We start from the raw sequence: 18,911 nt of genomic DNA on the forward strand, positions 1-18,911 counted from the left end.
ACCACTGTAAATAGTCATGGCTTTCACTATTGCAATTCCTGTCGTGGAAAACAAAATCTTGTTTGGTTTCAATGTTCCTGCTCTAATTTCACTTGGCCTTGCAGGTTTGAGACACAGCAAACAGTATAGCTCAAATTACACTTATTTACCACAGGAGAGTTGGGTGCAAACCATATGACATGAATACAATTTACCAGGTTAGAACATAGAAACAAATTCAGAGTATTATAAACCACTCAGGGGATTATATAAGTGGACTTAGAAAGGACATTCTCTCTCCATGAGATTTAGTGAGTAAGACCCACATCAGTAACACCCATACCTCTTCACAGGTAAAGGTAGGAAACCCAGTAAACCAGATTGAACAAGCAGAAGGCAGTGGGGAAGAAGATCCGCGCATAGGAGTCCATCTTGGCGATACGGATGTGTATCCTCCCATGTCTCCAAGCTCCTGTTCGGCAGTCTTCGAAACAGCAGAAAAAACTGGCACAGTCCTTGCCGTCCAGACACTCATACCCATATTCTTCATCTCTCTCTTGAAGGTGTGTGGCATTATTCATTTGAATGGTTGCTGATCGTGGGCGGATATCAATGGTAGGGGCCTGAGATAAGGGTAGGGAAGGAGAGGGATCAGAGTTAGTTATACTTGCTAAATCCTAGACCATTTCTCCACAGTGTCAACCAATGTGAATGATGAATCTGAAAATGAGTACTCAGGGAATTGCTATGACATCATGATCTACAATGGTAAAATTGAACTTAGAAGGATAGCACATTTGCAGAGTTCAAATTTTGAGCTTAAGCAGTGCAGCTGAAAATAATACCACCAAGCTAATAGCTATAGCAAGAAGATTGAACACCAAAAGAACTCAAAGTTTAAAGATTTAAATCACACAACTACATGGAATCTTATTCTAGTAAATATTAGATGTGAGGTTGGTTACATGAAGGCATTTAATGGTGTTGCACATGAGTAGAACAGAGAAATAAAAACGCGTCAATTTTGAAATCAAATTTTGTGTCATGCTCATCTATATAGGCAAATACTATAACCCCATTACACTGAGCAAATGTATTGAATGCTTTTAATAGAAAATGTCAAGATATATATAAATGTAGAAGTTTCCTGAGTTTATACCACAATGGTATGACTTACTTATGTTTTAATGGAATATATAAGTACTTTGTCTAACATTCGCCATTTAGAAGCTTCAGAATGTCAGCAATATTAACCTACATGTGAGTGAAAAATTCTTTTAAATGTTACTAGCTATCAAACTCTGTCTGGCATGAGAAGAAACTAGTACCAATTAACTAAATGTTAATCTAATCTTTTCTGCTGCACCAATTACAAAATTGCTAGAAAACTCAAACATTTATTTAATGTTAATTTGGATGAGTTAGTTTTAGGGTAATATAAATCCAAATCGTATTGTCTGTGAATCAACTATCAGAATCCAGCTGAGAATAGAAATCTCATTAAATATTGCATGGTAGAGCCGAAGGCCCCTGGATCACCCTGGAAGGGAGGGATGGGTGTTTGTTTTAACTTAAAGCATTTCAAAAAGACTGTATTATTTTTATAGAACTGACAGGTAGAGTTCAGGTCAGTGGAGATTATTGCAGGTACTTATTGAAAAACAATCCTTTGTTGAATTAGGATTTACAGAGTCAAATTTTAGGGCATACATGGTATATATGGGACATGGTAGGTACAACCAGTGAAACTGGATTCCATTTTTATCTGAGAGGAGAGGGTAAGTCTTCTTGGCTTTGACGTTTAAAGAGGCCCACTTTACTAATGACATCTCATAGAGCTTACAGATATTTTTAGCCTCACATTAGGTCAAAACCTCTGAATTAATGTAGGGTTGCTGAATCAATTCTAGAAATCTATAGAACTTTCTCCATCTTAAATGTGTTACCTCTAGTGGAATGCTAAAATGTCTGCTCATAAAAAATAAATAAAACACCATGTAAGCATTAATAGTCAAATTCAGCAGTTGCATGCAGTGAATTTCCATTCCAAAAAACATTATACCTTGAAGGAAAACATCCGAAGAAGCTTTGGGTTTGTAGACAGAAAAGAGAATCACATTTTTTTAATGAAAAAAGGAAGAAAAAAAAAAGAGAGACAAAATAAGATAAATTAAAAATACATTTTGAAAGCATAGCAAGTGAAATGAACTGAAATTGTAAACAAAGAAGGACAGTTCTGAGCTTGGAATAAAGCATATGCCTAAAGTTGGACAATGAAATTTGGTGATTGATTGCTAGTGAAATCTCCAGTAAATTAATCCACAGTGATCTAACTGCAAAGGCCAGTATTTGTTCACGTGTGAGGAAGCTTTCTATTGCCCGTTTTCCCTGATCAGAAATACTGATTTCATTTTCTAATTATCATCAAGGAGGCCTTACTAGGAGAGCCCTGACACAATGAACCCAAGGGCATATTAAATGGGAAAATGAAATTTCAGCTTCTCGTTCACAGCTTGGGCTCTTGATAGTTCTGATAAATCATCTAATTGGCTTAAAAGGGGGAAATGCATGAAGTTCTCAGGTAATTTCATTTTTGCAGGTTCTTCAATTCCCTTTCTCCTCTGCCTTCTTTTCTTCTGCCATCTCATGACCCTGGCTTAAGGAATCCAAGTGTTTTGTATCGCTGCAACAAAATCCACTCCACAATAGAGAGGACCAGAGGGCTTTGTCCTAAGCCAGTCCTCACATCCCTGTTTCTACTGCCAGGTAATAATGCTGAGTGTCTGTAGAACCATCTTTGGGGGGGAAATGAAATAGCAAGTCAAGAAGGGGAAGAAAACAAAAAACAACACAACAAGGAAAATAAACTAAGGATAGAGAAAATGCAAAGGTAAAGAGAGGCAATACAGACAGAGAAAGAAAGGGCTGCATAAAGTATAGTGAATATTTGGGCAATTAAAGATAACAGTTTCTTTTGCATTAATCATCAAGAATAATGATGCTTCTTCACCTGTTATATAATGTCTTAACATTCAAATAAACACGTGCAATTTGTAGAATTTCACCTGGGTTTCTGGAGATGCATCAGGATGCAGTCTAGCATTAGCTAGATTCTGTGGTTATAATTCAGCTCCCCAAAGCCCGTGGGTCAGAAAGCTGGCCACTATCATGACCCTCATAGCCCTTAGAGCAGAAGACCAGCAAAGGCTATAAATTCAGGAGTTCCTTTGCCCCAGTATTGTAAGGAAATGGACTAATTTTCATGGGGCCTCCTATGAACCAAACACTGTGTTTAAGTGGGCAAACGGGTAGCTACATGCTCTTTTCAACATCCATAATAAAAGTTGCTTTAGGCATTTATATTTATGCTTCATCAACTCTATTTAAAGTTAGGTGGCAAGGTGAAGCCATCCTACCTGTTTCCAAGTCACTGAACTCAATCCAGGTTGGTAACTGCGTAAATCATCAACATCAACCACCATCATATAATTGTAAAGTACTATGTAATGTTTTTTACATCCATTACCCCATTTATTCCTCACAGCAGCCTCATAAGATATATTTTTTGTAATACTCATTTTATATATGAGAAAATAAAAAAGGGAGGCTAAAAAAATACATTTTAACTATAAAACCAATAGAAGTCCTCTGGCAGTGCACACACACACACACACAGACACACACACACATTATTTGCAGCAGTGTGGTGATCCCTGAAACTTTAAGAACCTTGTGGCTTCCTATTGGAAATCATTGGATGAAAAATTTAAGTTAAAACATCAATAATTTAAAAATATTAGTTAAGAGGCAGAAAGATAAAAATCAATGAAACCTAAAATAACAAGCTACTAGAAGATGAATGCATTGTTCAGCCATGGTTATACTCCCAATGAAATAGAGCAAGAGTCTGCCTTAGTGAATCAGGTCTCTCCCAAGTAACTGATGACCTTAATGAATCCTTATGGCCTGGCCAAACCCACACAGTCCCTTTTCATCTTGCAGCCCAAAGTGTGGATAGACTGCAGACAGGCTAAGCAAGACCAAACCAAAACAAAACCAGGTGATCTCTGTGCATACAAATGTCAAAGGTCCCAATAAGAAATGATACATACAGGGTTTTTCTTCTTTTTGTCTTTGTCCTTGCTTGGTTTCCGGTTGCTGACAAAATAATGCAGGGTGCCGTACTCCACCAAAGCAGAGAAGACAAAGATGAAGCAAACAGATACGAAGAGATCCATTGCCGTGACATAGGAGACCTTGGGGAGCGACTTCCGGGCAATGGTGCTGAGGGTAGTCATCGTCAAGACAGTGGTAATGCCTGCAGGAAGACACAACAAAACAGATCATGTGACCACACCAGCAAGGTGGATAACTGTCACTAATAAAACCAGACGTGTTTTGTGACTTCTGAGGAGCAACCTCAGTATTGGGAAAGGAGGTGTAACCCAGATTCATTCACTCAGTTCACAGATGTGTATTGCCCGCCTACTACGTATCATCTACCGTATGTGCTGAGAAACGTGCTGAAAATGTGCTGAGAAATAAAATAGACATGGTCCCTGCCCACATGTCCCTCGTATTTCAGCGAAAGACACCACCATGGATCAAGTAAGCAAAGAAAAGTATAATTACAAATTATGGTACGTGCCATGCAGAAGAGCAGGGATGATGAGAACTTACTTAGATGGAAGGCCTCTTTGAGGAGGTGATATTTGAGGCGAAGCTTAAAAAATTAGAAGAAACCAACCTTTTGGCTATTAGCACTAAATAAATTAAAGGGAGGTTCTGAGGAAGGGAAACCTTACCTGTTTTTGAATTTTTAAAATACCTGGCTTCTGGGGATGGGCGGGGAAATCATGGTGATGCTGGGGAAGTCGAAGTTCAATCATGCAGAGCATGCACAGGAGTTTGCATTTTATTCAAAGTGCAAGGAGAAGTCATTTAAAAGTATTAAATAGAGGAGGTGCGTTGTGTACGACTGACATGTTCTGATGGGTAAATTCTTTAGAGGCTATTTGTGATGAAAATAGGTATCTCAGAAGTAATATCATAACTAATATTTACTGAAAACTTCCTCATGCCAGGCACTCTGATAAGCATTTTACGTGCATTCTCCCTTTGAATCTTTACAGCAGATATTTTCATTTTGATTTTATAGTTGAGGAAAAGGAGGCTAAAGGACCAGTGCCATGTCAGATGGTAAAGTAGCAGAAGGATTTAAACACAAAAATTAAATGTCTGATTTCAAAACACTCCTTTTCCCCCTTGTGCAACAGTGCCCAAGCAAACAAGTCCTCCCCAATAACTGTTTAATAACAAAGAACAAAATTAAGACAACCTGTATGTATCTACAGGGGAAGGGTCAGGGGCTTACCTTCTGTAACAGCTATGTTCATTATAATAAAGGCAACACAGATTCAGTATCTGCATAGGTTATAGCTCCAGTTATAGGAACTTAAGTCACTTCAACAGTCTAAATTTCTGCATCTGTTAGTGATCGTGGAGTCATCCATCTCCCTGTCTAGTCTATATACTTTGTGACAACAGATAAGAAATATATCTTGATGTCCATTGTAATCTCATAGTGAGTATAGTGCTAGGACTCAATAAATATCAAATGAATAAATAAAACAATTGAAGAATAGTGTATGTATGAAAGACTAGAGACTCAACCTACATTTGAAAATAGGAATACACATTGATGGCTTGGGGGAGATAGATACTGTTCTGTGCAATTAAAACTAACACTTAAGAATCTCTTCCTTTGGCCAAGTACTATGTTAAGTACTTGTATAATTAATTATCCCACAAAATCCTCACAATGACGTAAGCACTGTTATCCTTGTTTTGTTTTGTTTTGTTGCAGGTGAAAAAACCTGAGTACAGAAGGAATAAACTAGTTAAGTGATAGAGATGACATACAAGCCTAGCAAGTCTGACTTTAAACGCAATGCTCTGAACCACATTGTTGTATTTCCTCTCTATAAATAGGTCCATAATATGCAGGATGTTTTTGTTCTTAAGGCAGGTGGGTTAAAACTTTCAAGTGCACATACGAGTTATATACATGCTTACTTTCAAACACTTTCCAATTTTGTTAAGGGTTTTCATGGTCTATCTTTGTTCTGGGAGCTATTGTAAATTCCTAATTTGGGATATGATGTAGATGTGTGGGTCTTCCATGTTGTCATGAAGGAAACATAAGAATGGGCAAGTTTCTCAATTACAAACTGGGGATGGTAGTGACTGTGGGAACTCCCTAAGGCTCTTGGGAAGACTCAATTAAATAAGGCACATAGAGTGACAATTCCTAGTAAAGTCTCAATAAATAGAAGGTGTTATTATCATTTATTTTAGAGAAGAAAGATCTGCTTCTCAAACTAAAAAAAAGCTTCACTTAGGTTGTCTATACGTTAATTCATGTAGAAGTTTTTGATTATACCTAATCACAGCTGATGTTTTTGTGGGGGAATTTCAAAACTAAATTGGCACTTTGGTCTTCACATTCAGGCCTCAAACCACATATGACCTATGAGAAGTGAAAATGTCAGTATTCACAGTAGATACCATGGATAAGTTCACTTAAGACAATATGGCCTGTCTCATTAAGTTCACTTAAGACAATGTGGCCTGTCTCATATTATTAGGCTACATGGAAGTTCATCACAGCCATGTAAAAGAAGAATCTTAAAAAAATGCTTCAAGATATTTTCAGGTCTGCCTGGAGCCGCAGAGAAGAGAACAATGAAGAATAGACAAATGGTAGTTTTAAGTGATTTGCCAACCAACAACAAGATAGCCTGATGTGGTTTTTGTGTTTGTTTTTAATGTGTTTAAGCCTACTTTTGCTAAGCAAAGAAATTAGAGTTCTCTTACCTGAGGTACATGAAAAAGATCCATAGCTTCTTTCTTTCCATTCCTCCAGCTTTGGCATGAAGTAAGCTCTTCAGGCCTGTTACCTTACCTCATAACTTGGGGGAAAAATACCAATTCGTATTGTCCTTGTTTCATCCATCATCCTTACATCATGGTTAAACCTCACCAGCTACCGCTTGTGTACCAAACTATACTCAAGTGTTATAAGTTCCAAAACGAATACTCCCCATTCTGTGGTGATCTGAGTTTAGAAAGCAGTCAGTCTCTGAGCCACATGGGTATATTTATCTCACTCATCAAATAACTTGGCTCTCTAACTTTTCAATGGCAATAAACTTGAAGTTCACAGGTGTTTAATGTCATCTGGTTCAACTCTTGATTGTAAACACTGGAAAAGGCAATTGGACTCAGTGAAATCTAGGTCAGTGTTCTTAAACCTGATCACACATTAGAATCACCTGGGAAATTTTGTTTTTCTTTTAATCCTGACACCCAGCCCATGCTGTCAACAAATTAAATAAGCATCTCTTCAGGTTGGACTATGGCAGCTGTACTCTTGAAGGCCCCCTACTGAGTTAAATGTACAGTTAAATCTAAGAAGCACTGATCTAAAGAAGTGAGACAGCAAAGCTAAAACAGAGAAACCAGCTCAGCTCAGCACCCTACCTTTTCCCACGACTGGCCTTCAACAAGGTCTCACCCAGAGCAAATCTAGGTGTCCATCAGCCAAGGTACAGATCTGCTGTCTGCTGGCTGTGTGACCTTGTAAATGTCATTTAACCTTACTAAGGTTAGTAAGGTTCCTTAGTAAGGTTCCTCTGCTTCCTTAGCTCTAAAAGTGTAATAATAACCTTTATTATCATTACAACTGCTATGTGAGGCTGTTGTGAAGAGTAGAAAAAGCATGGGGACCATGTTGAAGACGCCTGACTTATAGTAAATGATCAACAAATAAGAGGAGCACCTACCTGCTATTTGCTTGGGGACCCGTCCCTTGTTCCTCAGCCCACTCACCTTGATCCCTTCTCCCACCATGGACTTGTGCCAGTGAGCACTCATTGAATAGGTGGTGGAAAGGAGCTACTAGAGTGGTCTTAAGAGGGATTTTGACCAGCAGGAACTAGACTTCAAGAGAATAGATTGATCTAAAATCCTTCCCTTAAAATATTTTTGGAATGGGTAGATTGGAATGCATCAGTGCATTTTTTCCATCCATTCATAAGTGCATACATTCCTTGAATAATCACTGAGGTACCAGCCATGTGCCAGGCACTATACTGGGAGTGAAAAAGACATTTACATTCTGATGCAACAGACATATAAGCATGTAATGCAGTACACTACTCACAATCACAGGTAATAGTCCTTAAGGAATAGACTCAGCACATTTTGGGTTTGTCTTAGCATGTAGCATTAGACAGGACATTATAATTGTTAAGTAGAGCCTGTAACATAAAGTACCTCATATAACAGAAAAACTCAAAATAACTTTATTTTGAAACAGATGGGAGACTAAATTAGGTTTGGAGGAGAACAAAAATGCAAATGATGTCTTTTTTTCCCAGTAATCATTTCTGCCCTCAGTTTTAATAACGTCGTACAGATCACTTTGTCAGAAAATGACTATAAATGCTAACATTTCTGAGGCCCTACTATGCCTTGTGAACTTTGCATGGAATACCTAATTTCACCTAATAAAACCCCACAGTTAGGTACAGGAAATGATGTATGTTTCACATGTGAGTAAAATGTGATTTGTAGAGACTAAAGGGTATATCCAAGGCCATACCATATGTGTGGGTTGAAATCCAGATTCTCTGGACTTCAAAATCCAAGCTCTTAACTATTACATGACACTGCCTCTCTAGTCAAAGAGTGAGCAAGAAATATGGTTCTAGTTTTCATACAGATGACAAAAGAGGACAGTGGTTTTATAATTCATTTTTCAGTAATTTTAGTTAAGTCTTTAGGAAATTTTATGTAGTATGAGAATTTTATTCATGGGCCTAGACTCCAATGTCCCTGTGAGTCTGTGGCTTTGTCGTAATCTACGTGAGTCCTCTTTCCTTGTGTGAGGAAAAAGATGTGAAACTCCAAGACAGATATCACCACAAGAGATCGAGCAAACTGCAAATAATATTAAAAGTGGAGAGAGGGGTCCCAGAATTTCACAGGTAATTATGTTTTCCCCCAAATAATCTTTTCAATGGTTCTTCTATAAGGAGCCAATTACTGTGTGTGTATGTCTTCAAATGTCACAATAATTATGCATGTTGAAATTAATCAATAGCCAGTGGTGTGCTAGTAAATGTGTAACAATTGATTCCCTAGAGAAAAGGTGCCCCTGAGTTTTAGTGTTTGCCTATTTCCATGTTGTTAATATTTTCACCATGGTTGATTTCACTACCAATGTGGCATCACTGAACACAACGTGGGGAAAAGATAAACACAATCAGCTCTCATGAGCTGGTGTGAGCAGCTCTAGTGTACTACTGCCCCGAGATCAAAACAAAAAAATCTACTGAAAAGAAAAGGTTTCTTTTTTCCCCCCCAAGTTAATTTAAATTACTTAAAAACTTACTGAAGAAAGCCTATGGAGGTAATTTAGCAAAACAAAACTAGGAAACTTTATACACTGCTTCTTTTTTGTAATATGCTAGTTTTCTTTAAAATGAAACAAATGGCATTTCTATGTAATTGATGACTGAATTAAAAGCAAGTCAGTTTTTAAAGGGGAATAAAGATTAGTCATATTTGGTACTTACCTTGGGATAGTACAACACAAAGAACTGTGTCTCACCTAAAGAAGTTCTGGCTGGAACGGCATCCTTATTGATCCAGAAAGACACCCAGGATAGGACAACGATGAGTGTGCAGGGGATGTAGGTCTGGATGGTGAAGTATCCCATTCTTCTGCTCAGGTCAAAATAGACAGTCATGACCACGTAATCCCCTGGAACAGAACAAAGATAGACCATGAAAAAACCCTTAACAAAATTGTAAAGTGTTTGAAAGTAAGCATGTATATAACTCGTATGTGCGCTTGAAAATTTTAACCCACCTGCCTTAAGAACAGAAACAACAACCTGTGCTGAATTCTGATCCTTTCAGAAGCAATGTGATTACTGATGGAAGGAAACATTTTTGAGCACGTTGCTCGTATTTTCTTCTTTCGTGTGATTTTTGACATTGCCTTCTCTGCCTACTTAATACACACAATGTGAAATTTTTTGTTTGGTGGAGAGGGAAAGAAACAGTGTTTCTGCTCTGTGCCTTTCTCGCCTGCCTGCGGTGAATCCTAAGGTTTGTAACAATTTCCTCTTGCTCTCAGGACCTTTCTCCATACAAACCAGAGAGAAATATCCTGGTACCTGGTACTAATAAATGACTGTTTTACTCAGTTTATAACCACATTTCTGTGCTGAGTCATTTTCTCATATATCCGTTGAATCCTGTGATTTTCCTTCATAGCAGTTAACTTCAGTTTGTAATTTTTATTCATTCGTGTGGTTATTTTTGTAATATCTGTCCCACCTATTAGACTTCATCTTCATGAGTCCACAGACTGTGCCTCCTCTAGCCCATCATTGCCCTATCAGTACTTAGCATCCTGCTTGATTCCAAATAGGCATTCAGTAACATTTGTTGAGTAAATGATTAAATGAATGAATATATTTAAATATAGAGAAAGAAACAAAAATCAAGAAGTTGTATTCTGGAACATTTGGGTTACGAAGGAGTTTATGTAAATAATACAGAGAGTAATCAAGGAATCCAAGAACGACCGTACAGCTATGCATGAGAACAATGTAATGTGACATAATCCCAAGTCTCTGATTCGTTAAAATCATGATGCATGCATTGTTTTTAAAATTCCATGTCTTTCATTTTGTATGATTCCAAGTGAAATTTTACAAAATTTTAATTTTTGAAGTTAGAAAATATACTATAGAGACATATCCCAGTTACTATATATTTATGCTTCTTTATAGTACTGTTTGACAACATCAGTTTCAAAGACTATATACGCTCTCCCAATGTGAGGCAAAACATGAGACCACTTTTCAAATGTTGCTTCTTTTGTCTTTACTAAATTGTGATTTGTCCTAAAATGCACGGACAATGAAATCCAAATCATGTGTTTTAGTTGAATTACTTGGCTTCATGTCTGTGTTTCTCTACTTACTTAGATGATTTAGATCTGATTCGAAAATAAGGCGCTTTAGAAGCTTCATGGGGAGAAGACTGACTTAGCTGGGTGGATTTTTACTACCTAGTCCACTTCTTCCTTCCCCCTCTCAAGCTTCACTCCACACCCTTCTAAGCTGCTGAGATAGAAAACCCTTCACTGGGTACTCGTCAAGGGAGTAAAGACTCCTCTAACCCTGCAGTGTTTCCTAAGTGGGGTTATGAATACATCCTAATACTGCCCTTCGGTGGACTGATGGACTGTCACTTGTCTAATTCAGTATCCTGGTTAAGGCAACATTAGTGACCCAGACACTAATTAGGGAATTAGGCTCCCATGGGAATATTGGTTCCCTGTCCAAGAGCAGTGATTAGCCATTATTTAGCAATTATCCCTGAAAAGTTAAAGGTAGGAATTTTCTTACTGAGCATAACTAGATTTTGGTTAGTTCCCTGAGATGATGCTTCTCTGTGTTGATTTATTTGGACTTAAGCTATTTAAAGTCATAGCATTTCATAAACTTGTTTGGTCTTTGTTTTGTTCTAATTTAGAATATAACAGACGCAGGCGATGATTGAGAAATAAAGACATTTAACTTGAGATGATCCCTATTAATATCTATCTTTTTCTTTCCTGTTTCTTTGATCACAATACCAGAGGCGAATTCAAGTTTCTTATTCTACATAGGAAACACAAAGAAAGAGACGTTTTCTTTTTAAATACTAATATTCAGGGGCACTTTTTCTCCCTATTTTCCAAGCCCTTGAGAATACTCTGCGTATTTTAAACATGTTTTTAAATGAAACTTTATGAATTATAGTATTTTAGATAAATCTAGACAATTTTAGTAACTCCTTTTTTACTCCTTATCATGTAAGTGAATGAGAATCTACACTTTGGCATTAATGATCTGACTCTTTTTAAAGGTGAACTTTAATTTTGCCTCAAGTGAACAGATAATTATCTCAATTTAATTCTCCACTTCCCTTCAGGTCAGAATCTAAACTTCTACAGCCTATTTATCTATCAATTTCTATTTTAAGGTAATAGCTTCTGAGCATCTTTCATCTTTGCCAGCAAATCCAAAGCTTTTCTGTCACTAGATTATGGATTCAAACTTGGGAACAGGCCATTTAAAAGCAAGGCAGCTTCACAGTGACAGCCTGATGCCTGTCATATCCAAGGCTCTATCACTTTCTGTATTTTTAAAAACTCTCTGGCTGAGAACCCTATAAAATCAAATCTCTTGAAAGTGCCACATCAGTGATTTCCCCAAGCCCAAAAGGATTAAAGTCAAAGGTGGTTATTTCAGCCACTTCAAATTTATTCTATTGATTTATTCTAACATATGATATTTAAAGTCATAGCATTTTATAAATTAGTTTGGTTCCCTGTTTTTGTCCTAATTTAGAACACACAGAGGCTGTGACTGAGTAGAGAAGAGATATAAGTTGAATAACACCCATTACTGTTCAGTTTTCATTTTTTGTAAGATTCTTATGTCTAGTTTTGGGAAGACAGCAACATTAGTGAATAATGAACTTCAGTTATTATTTTTTTAGTTGTGATGTTAACCATTTGAAAGCTTTAAAATTCAGATTTGTTGGAGTGGTTAGGCTCTTATTTCATACATGAAGCTATCTCCTCTTAAAAACTTAAAGAGTCCATGATAGAGACATCGTCCCCTCCAGTGAATGCCTGAAATAATAACTATTTTCTGTTTACCAGGAAGGAGGACCTACTATGTGCAGACACTGGGCTGTATGGTTTGCAAATACTATCTTTAAACCTCCTAAACGTTTTGTCAGGATGCTGAAAAAACTAAAACTACTTTGTTCCTCTTCCAAGTTTCTTACTCTACTTAAATATAGTTGAATAGAGTATATATTCCCCACCAGGTTAAGTTGAAGGCATAATTAGTGTTAATATTCTCTTCCTTACATTCCTTTCTCCAGTTTCTTTTTTATTTGTCAACAAATATTTTAATCATTTTTATGCAAAGAGCACTATGTAAGGTAATGTGGAGATACAGACCGATGGAGTCTCACAGACTGATTCTAAATTAAATGGATTAAATGAGAACAAGATTATTTTGTCTCTTACTACAACTCAGAGAGACAGAGAGAGAGAGATGTATTGAGACAATGCAATAGATCTTCCTTTATCACTCCTCATTGAATCTGAGGCATAATTCCACAGGGCTGGTTTTGCCCACAGGCAGGCAGGAGAGTTTGTTGGCTACAACTTCATTTAGGAAAAGTGTTTTCTGAAATTAGATCTGTACCTCACCTAACACACAACAATAAATTTAAGATCTACTGAAGATTCAGATTTAAGCATGAATATAAATACTACTTAAGGAAAAAATATAATAGAACATCTTCATAACCTTAGTGTGGAAAAGGCTTTGTCAAGTACACCATAAAACAAACATAAAGGAGAAAAAAATTACAGGTTTACCATGTAAAACTTAGAACTTCTGTATTATAGGTATTTTTCCTTTAAATCATTTTAGAAGTCAAAATACCACATTTGAATAAAATATTTCCCAAATAAATAAGAAATCAAAGGCTAATATCACTTATACATAAGTAATGCTCTTAATTATTGAGAAAGAGACCCACATTTTTAACTAGGCTGGAAAAAATGAATGGACAATTCATAGATACTAAATACAAGAAAAGATTCTCAACTTCAGTAGTGATCAGTGAAATGCCAAGTAAAATCATAGTATTTCATTCTTAGCCTATCATATCAGGGAAAAAAATAAACGGGTAATTTCTAGTACTGACAAAACATGGACAGAGAACAGAGCTACACACTCTTGGTAGGGGTGTACACTGACGTAAGCTGGAAGGTAATCTGGAAGCACATAATATATTTTACTTCTAGATATTTGGAATAAACACTGCAAAAAAAAAAGTTTATTAAATATTGCCTTTCAATTGGCACCAAGTTGTTTTCAAGATTTGCTCCGTGCCCAAAAGTATGAGCAGAATACCCAGTCCTTGGGCAGAATCCCAATCCCTGACCTTATGCACCTAGAGCATTGTGGGAGAGGAAAGGCTTTCAAATTCAATCAGCTGCTAACGTCTATGCATGTCACTCCCAAGTGTTTCTGCATCTGTCACTCGCCAACCATTCCCAGTCATGGCTCAGGCTCTCAGCTCTTCTGGAATTACATTCAACGTTTTTCTGGCAACTGGGTCCTTGGAGGTCAAGAGAGGGCAAAATAGCTAAACTGTAATCCTTGCCATGAGGGAGTCCTCAGGCTAAGAAAGACATATGAATATAGTGTCACTACTCCAAGGCACAAGGACTCTAATAAAACACACAGATGCTAATTTATCTTACATACCCTGATTAGATGAAGTTTCTGGCCAAGCACATTTTTGAAAGTTCTGCTTAAATGTCAATCTTCCCAAACGTTTAGAGATCCATGCTTCTCTTCACAGAAAGTCCAAACTCCTTAGTGTGGCATGCAAGGCTGTCTGTAATTTGAGTTTAATCTAGGTTTCTCTCCCTCTCATTATTCCCTTCATGTTCTCTAAGCCCTAGACAAAGTAAATATTTTCATTTCATGCTTCTATGATTTTCCTGTCTTTATTCTTCCTGGCATCATATCTCTCCCAGATTCCCAACTTATCTCTTCAATCCTTTTCCTCATTCCAACCTTCCAGCTGCCCCCTACACCAGCACACCCTGCACACATATACCCCATACTGTGACTAGACCTGTGCTAAGTGGTATCCATCTTAAGTAAAATTGAAAACTAAAAAAAATTTTAAATTCTATTTCCTCAGTTGATCAAGCCACACTTCAAGTGCTTAACAGCTATTTATATATTTATATATAAAATTATAAAAGTTACTAAATTATAGAAAGCTCAATTGGACAATGCTGGTCTAAGCTAATCCTTCTAGAATGCATTTATGCTCATGCCATTCCCTTCAAGTTTTTCAGAATAAAATCCATTCTACTCAACACGTGATTCTAGTCCATTTTGCCCTGGTCCACAATGATCCATCCCAGCTGTGTCTCACACCATTTGTAATCTCTCCACTTTATGCCCACCCAACCTGATTTACCTTCTGCTCTCCCGAGAGGTCCTGTTCATTCTTTTGTCCTCATTTGCCTATGTTGTCTCCAATTTCTGAAATACTTTCCACACCTCCAATCATGTCATATACATATACCTCCAAACCCTTCCACTATTGTCCACTGATATCAGGACACATTAAAAGTCTTTAACTTGTCCTGTAAGACTTCGTGTCGTCTTTTCCCTGACTATTCTCCAGCTTCATCTTAAATAGTATTTCTTTACACTCCAGCTGGGGTTCTTGCAGTTCCTTAAATGCTCTCTGCTACCTCTCACGTTAGGGTCTTTTCACATGCTGATTCCCTCAGCTCAAAGTCTAATATCCCCATCTCTACTTAACTCCATTCTTTCTTCAGATGCCCATTAATGTATCCCATCATCAGAGAAGCCATTATTCGATCAGATGTTCTCAGTAAGATCTCATAGCACCACAGGACTCTCATAGAGCTGATCTTAATTGGAAGTATATGATTGGTATGAATATTGAATTACATTTTAGACTATAATTAACCCATGGGCTCCATGACAGAAGTAGCTATAGCTATTTAGCTCACTAGTTCATTCTCAGCATCTAGTACAGTGCCTGGTACACAGAAGGAATTCAACAATTATTTGTTAAATGAATAAATGCTGTAGCTCAGATGGCCATGAAAAAAAATTCCAGATGAACTGTACACCCAAAGCATTTAAGACCAAGGCAGAGATCAACATGGGCTTTTAAAATATTAAACGTTACTTTAGAAATTATTGCTTCTGGAAATATTTTTTACTGGATACCTTGCTGAACTTAATCCCCAAAGATGTGGATATAAGGACACAGTGAGCTGTTAGTAGTCTTAGCTGCTTGCCAAGAAGAAAAAAAAGAAGAAAAATCAGCTGCATCAGAGTGGCTGCACCATTCCGGCTTATTAAAGAATCGATTGATGATTTGAGCGTCTCAGCTAGATGCAATTAGGGAAGGAAGAGGACAAAGGGCTGAAAAAGCCATCACAGTCTTCCACGTTAAGTCTAATACGTGTGCTTTCATTTCAAAACTTCACCATTATTATTTCATCTGTTGTTTGTTCAACAAATGAAATGAAAAAAGAACAAATGTAATGAAAAAAGAAAATGAAAAGAACAAATGTAATGAAAAAAGAACAAAATAGCAATTGGGGAGAATACAATGAAAAATAAAAAGTGTAATTTATAATTATTTTCCAGGCTAAATCTATCTTTTCAAAACTCCCTGTGACTGTCTGCACTGAGGAAAGGGAGCACAGATTTGTCTTGAAGAACAGGAGCTGCTTCAAGTTAGAAGCCAAGGTGGAGTCCAGAATTCCTGCAAGGGTGACTTGTTGGGGTTTAGCTGTTAGAAAATGGGGAGTGAGGGAAGCAGGCAAGGGCAGCAGAAAAAACCTAAGCATGGATTTGCTTCAGCCTGAGGAGGAGAGCTTCCAGGAGGTTCTGGAACAAACTGCGCCACAGAGTTAGTGCCACCCTGAGGCCAGAGCAGCAGTCATTTGTACTCCACAGGCTAAGGTGGGGTGGTCTTAATCTCCTAGTTCATATGGCTTTAGGCTGGTCAAAGGCAGTTCTCCAGAGAAGCGGACAGTCATGAGCTGCTAGCAGCCAACCCTTGCAGCACCCGAGCAATGGGCGCACCAGCTCAGAAAAGGTAATGGGAAGGAGGGGATATCAAAAGTGTCCACTGCAAGGACTGTGGTGTCAGGCTGGGTTCTAAAGGTCTAGTCCTGTCACTCACTGGTTGTATGATTTTAGGCAAGTGCCTTAACTCTCTTCCTTATCTGTAAGGTAGGGATGATAAGAGAATATACCTCATAGGGTTATCATGACCATAAAAAGAGTTAAGATATATAACGTGCCTGGTAAATTCCTGGCACACAGTAAAAGGCCTATTAATGTCCGTTACGATTACAAAGTAGTGTAATCTGTGGAATATAATTAACACCATTCTGGCACATACAAGCATAGAAGTGCTACTAAACATTCAAAAGAGAAAGTTAGAAAGGGTCCTAGCATTTATACAATCAAGTCTATCCTCTTCAAGGTTCAACAATTGAGACCCATTGAAAAAGACAGGTGTTTTATCCAAGGACACAGAGTGGCAGACCCAAGACTCCTGCCTCCCAAACCAGTACTCTTTTTGTAGTAAACAGCCTGCCCATTTTGAGCCAGTGGTAAGGATCATGGAGAAAAAGCAAAAAAGCAGAGAGTTGAGCAGTTACTGAATGGGGTTAATATAGAAAGCTGGTATGGATGACTGGGGGCCCCAATCATAACAAGAAAAATTCCTCTCATTTGTTCTTAAACCTTATATAATAGACCTGTTACTTTTAGGAGGATTGAAATTCATTTGTCTAGAATGCCAGCCTAACCACCATTCTAGAATTTTCCTCTTGGAGAACAGCTCTAGATGAAAGGAAATTCAATATTGGCAAAGCCTCCAGATAGTGGTTTTCTCTAGGTTCAAACAGGACCTAGGTATTTGCTAAGATCTCAGTTCTCTGCACTCTTTTCTAGAACACTTTTTTTTTTTTTTTTTTGCGGTACGTGGGCCTCTCACTGCTGTGGCCTCTCCCACTGCGGAGCACAGGCTCCAGACACGCAGGCCCAGCGGCCACGGCTCATGGACCCAGCCGCTCCGCGGCATGTGGGATCCTCCTGGACCGGGGCACGAACCCGTGTCCCCTGCATCGGCAGGAGGACTCTCAACCACTGCGCCACCAGGGAAACCCTAGAACGCTCTTTGTATTAGTGTAATGGCTTCAAGATCTTCCTTACCCTCTGAAAAAGCCACCACTGATTCTTAGCTCAATGAGGCTTTTGTAATTTTGAGCCCATCATCAAATTCCCACACTGTAGCAAATGAATCCACCTTGGGATTTATATAAATAAAACAACTCTGGCTCAGAAATCTAAAGGTGAAGATACAAATGAATGCATTTGCTACTTTGATCCATTCAAAAGAAATGCAACGTCCCAGTGTATTTAAACTTAACTCTTACAAACATCTGACTAGATACTAAAACATGTTTTACATAAGGGCAGAGTAGTTCACTGTAGTGGAAAATATACAGGATCCAGTCTGAGAATTCAAGTATTAGTGATGTCATTAACAAGGTGCAGGGATTTGGGTAAATTGTTCAAATTCTCCCAGTAAAATAGGGATAATCACACCTATCACTAGGGCTGTGGTGAAAAACCATATTTTCTAATGGTAGGGAACGTGTTTTGTCACCTTTCAGAGACAGTGTATAGATGAGTGGTACATGCAGCTTCCTGTTCAGTGATTTTTGTTGTTGTTATTGTTAGCGTCTGTTAAAAGGCTACCTGCAACTGTCAGGAACAATAGTTAAGAAGTCAGCCTTGTTCTTGTTTATATGAACATATCATTTTAATATAGTTCACAAATTTATGTCACAAAAATTGCATACTCTTTTCTGTTCAACTTGGACTCTGAAGTACAGACTAATTACATAGCAACATGGCTTGGTATTGAAAGGTAACAAAATATCCTTTTATGTGTGGTTACTCCTTATGTAGCATATTACAGTGATACCACCAGATCTCACAATGTTGCTCTTTGAGAAGTCTCATTTCAGGTAAAATTTTAAAATGTGAATTCATATTCCACTTAGTTCTCCTGGCTTCAAGTTGCTGACTGGAAATATTTTTAATAGCTCAGAAAAGAGATACCAATAAGAAACACACACCATACTAGAGTAATATCTGTCTGTCAACTTTGATAAGAAAATTAGACTGGCT

General features: G+C 37.7%; 1 protein-coding gene across 4 annotated transcripts in view; it reads right to left on the reverse strand.

The window, feature by feature from the left end:
* Positions 1 to 326: 326 nt before the first annotated feature.
* GABRG2 (gamma-aminobutyric acid type A receptor subunit gamma2) overlaps positions 327 to 18,911 on the reverse strand; it is a gene marked incomplete at both ends in the record, with an annotated part of 122,413 nt that continues 103,828 nt past the window's right edge. For 3 of the 4 annotated variants that reach the window (XM_082835211.1, XM_082835209.1, XM_082835208.1), the window contains 4 exons: positions 327 to 602; positions 2,042 to 2,065; positions 4,092 to 4,297; positions 9,656 to 9,808. In XM_082835211.1, the coding sequence (XP_082691337.1) occupies positions 327 to 602; positions 2,042 to 2,065; positions 4,092 to 4,297; positions 9,656 to 9,808 (659 nt within the window). The remainder of the gene's footprint in view (positions 603 to 2,041; positions 2,066 to 4,091; positions 4,298 to 9,655; positions 9,809 to 18,911) is intronic. The other variant, XM_082835210.1, reaches the window with a different exon arrangement.

This window comes from Leucopleurus acutus (genome assembly GCF_964270905.1).
Source record: "Leucopleurus acutus genome assembly, chromosome: 3".
NCBI lineage: Eukaryota > Metazoa > Chordata > Mammalia > Artiodactyla > Delphinidae > Leucopleurus > Leucopleurus acutus.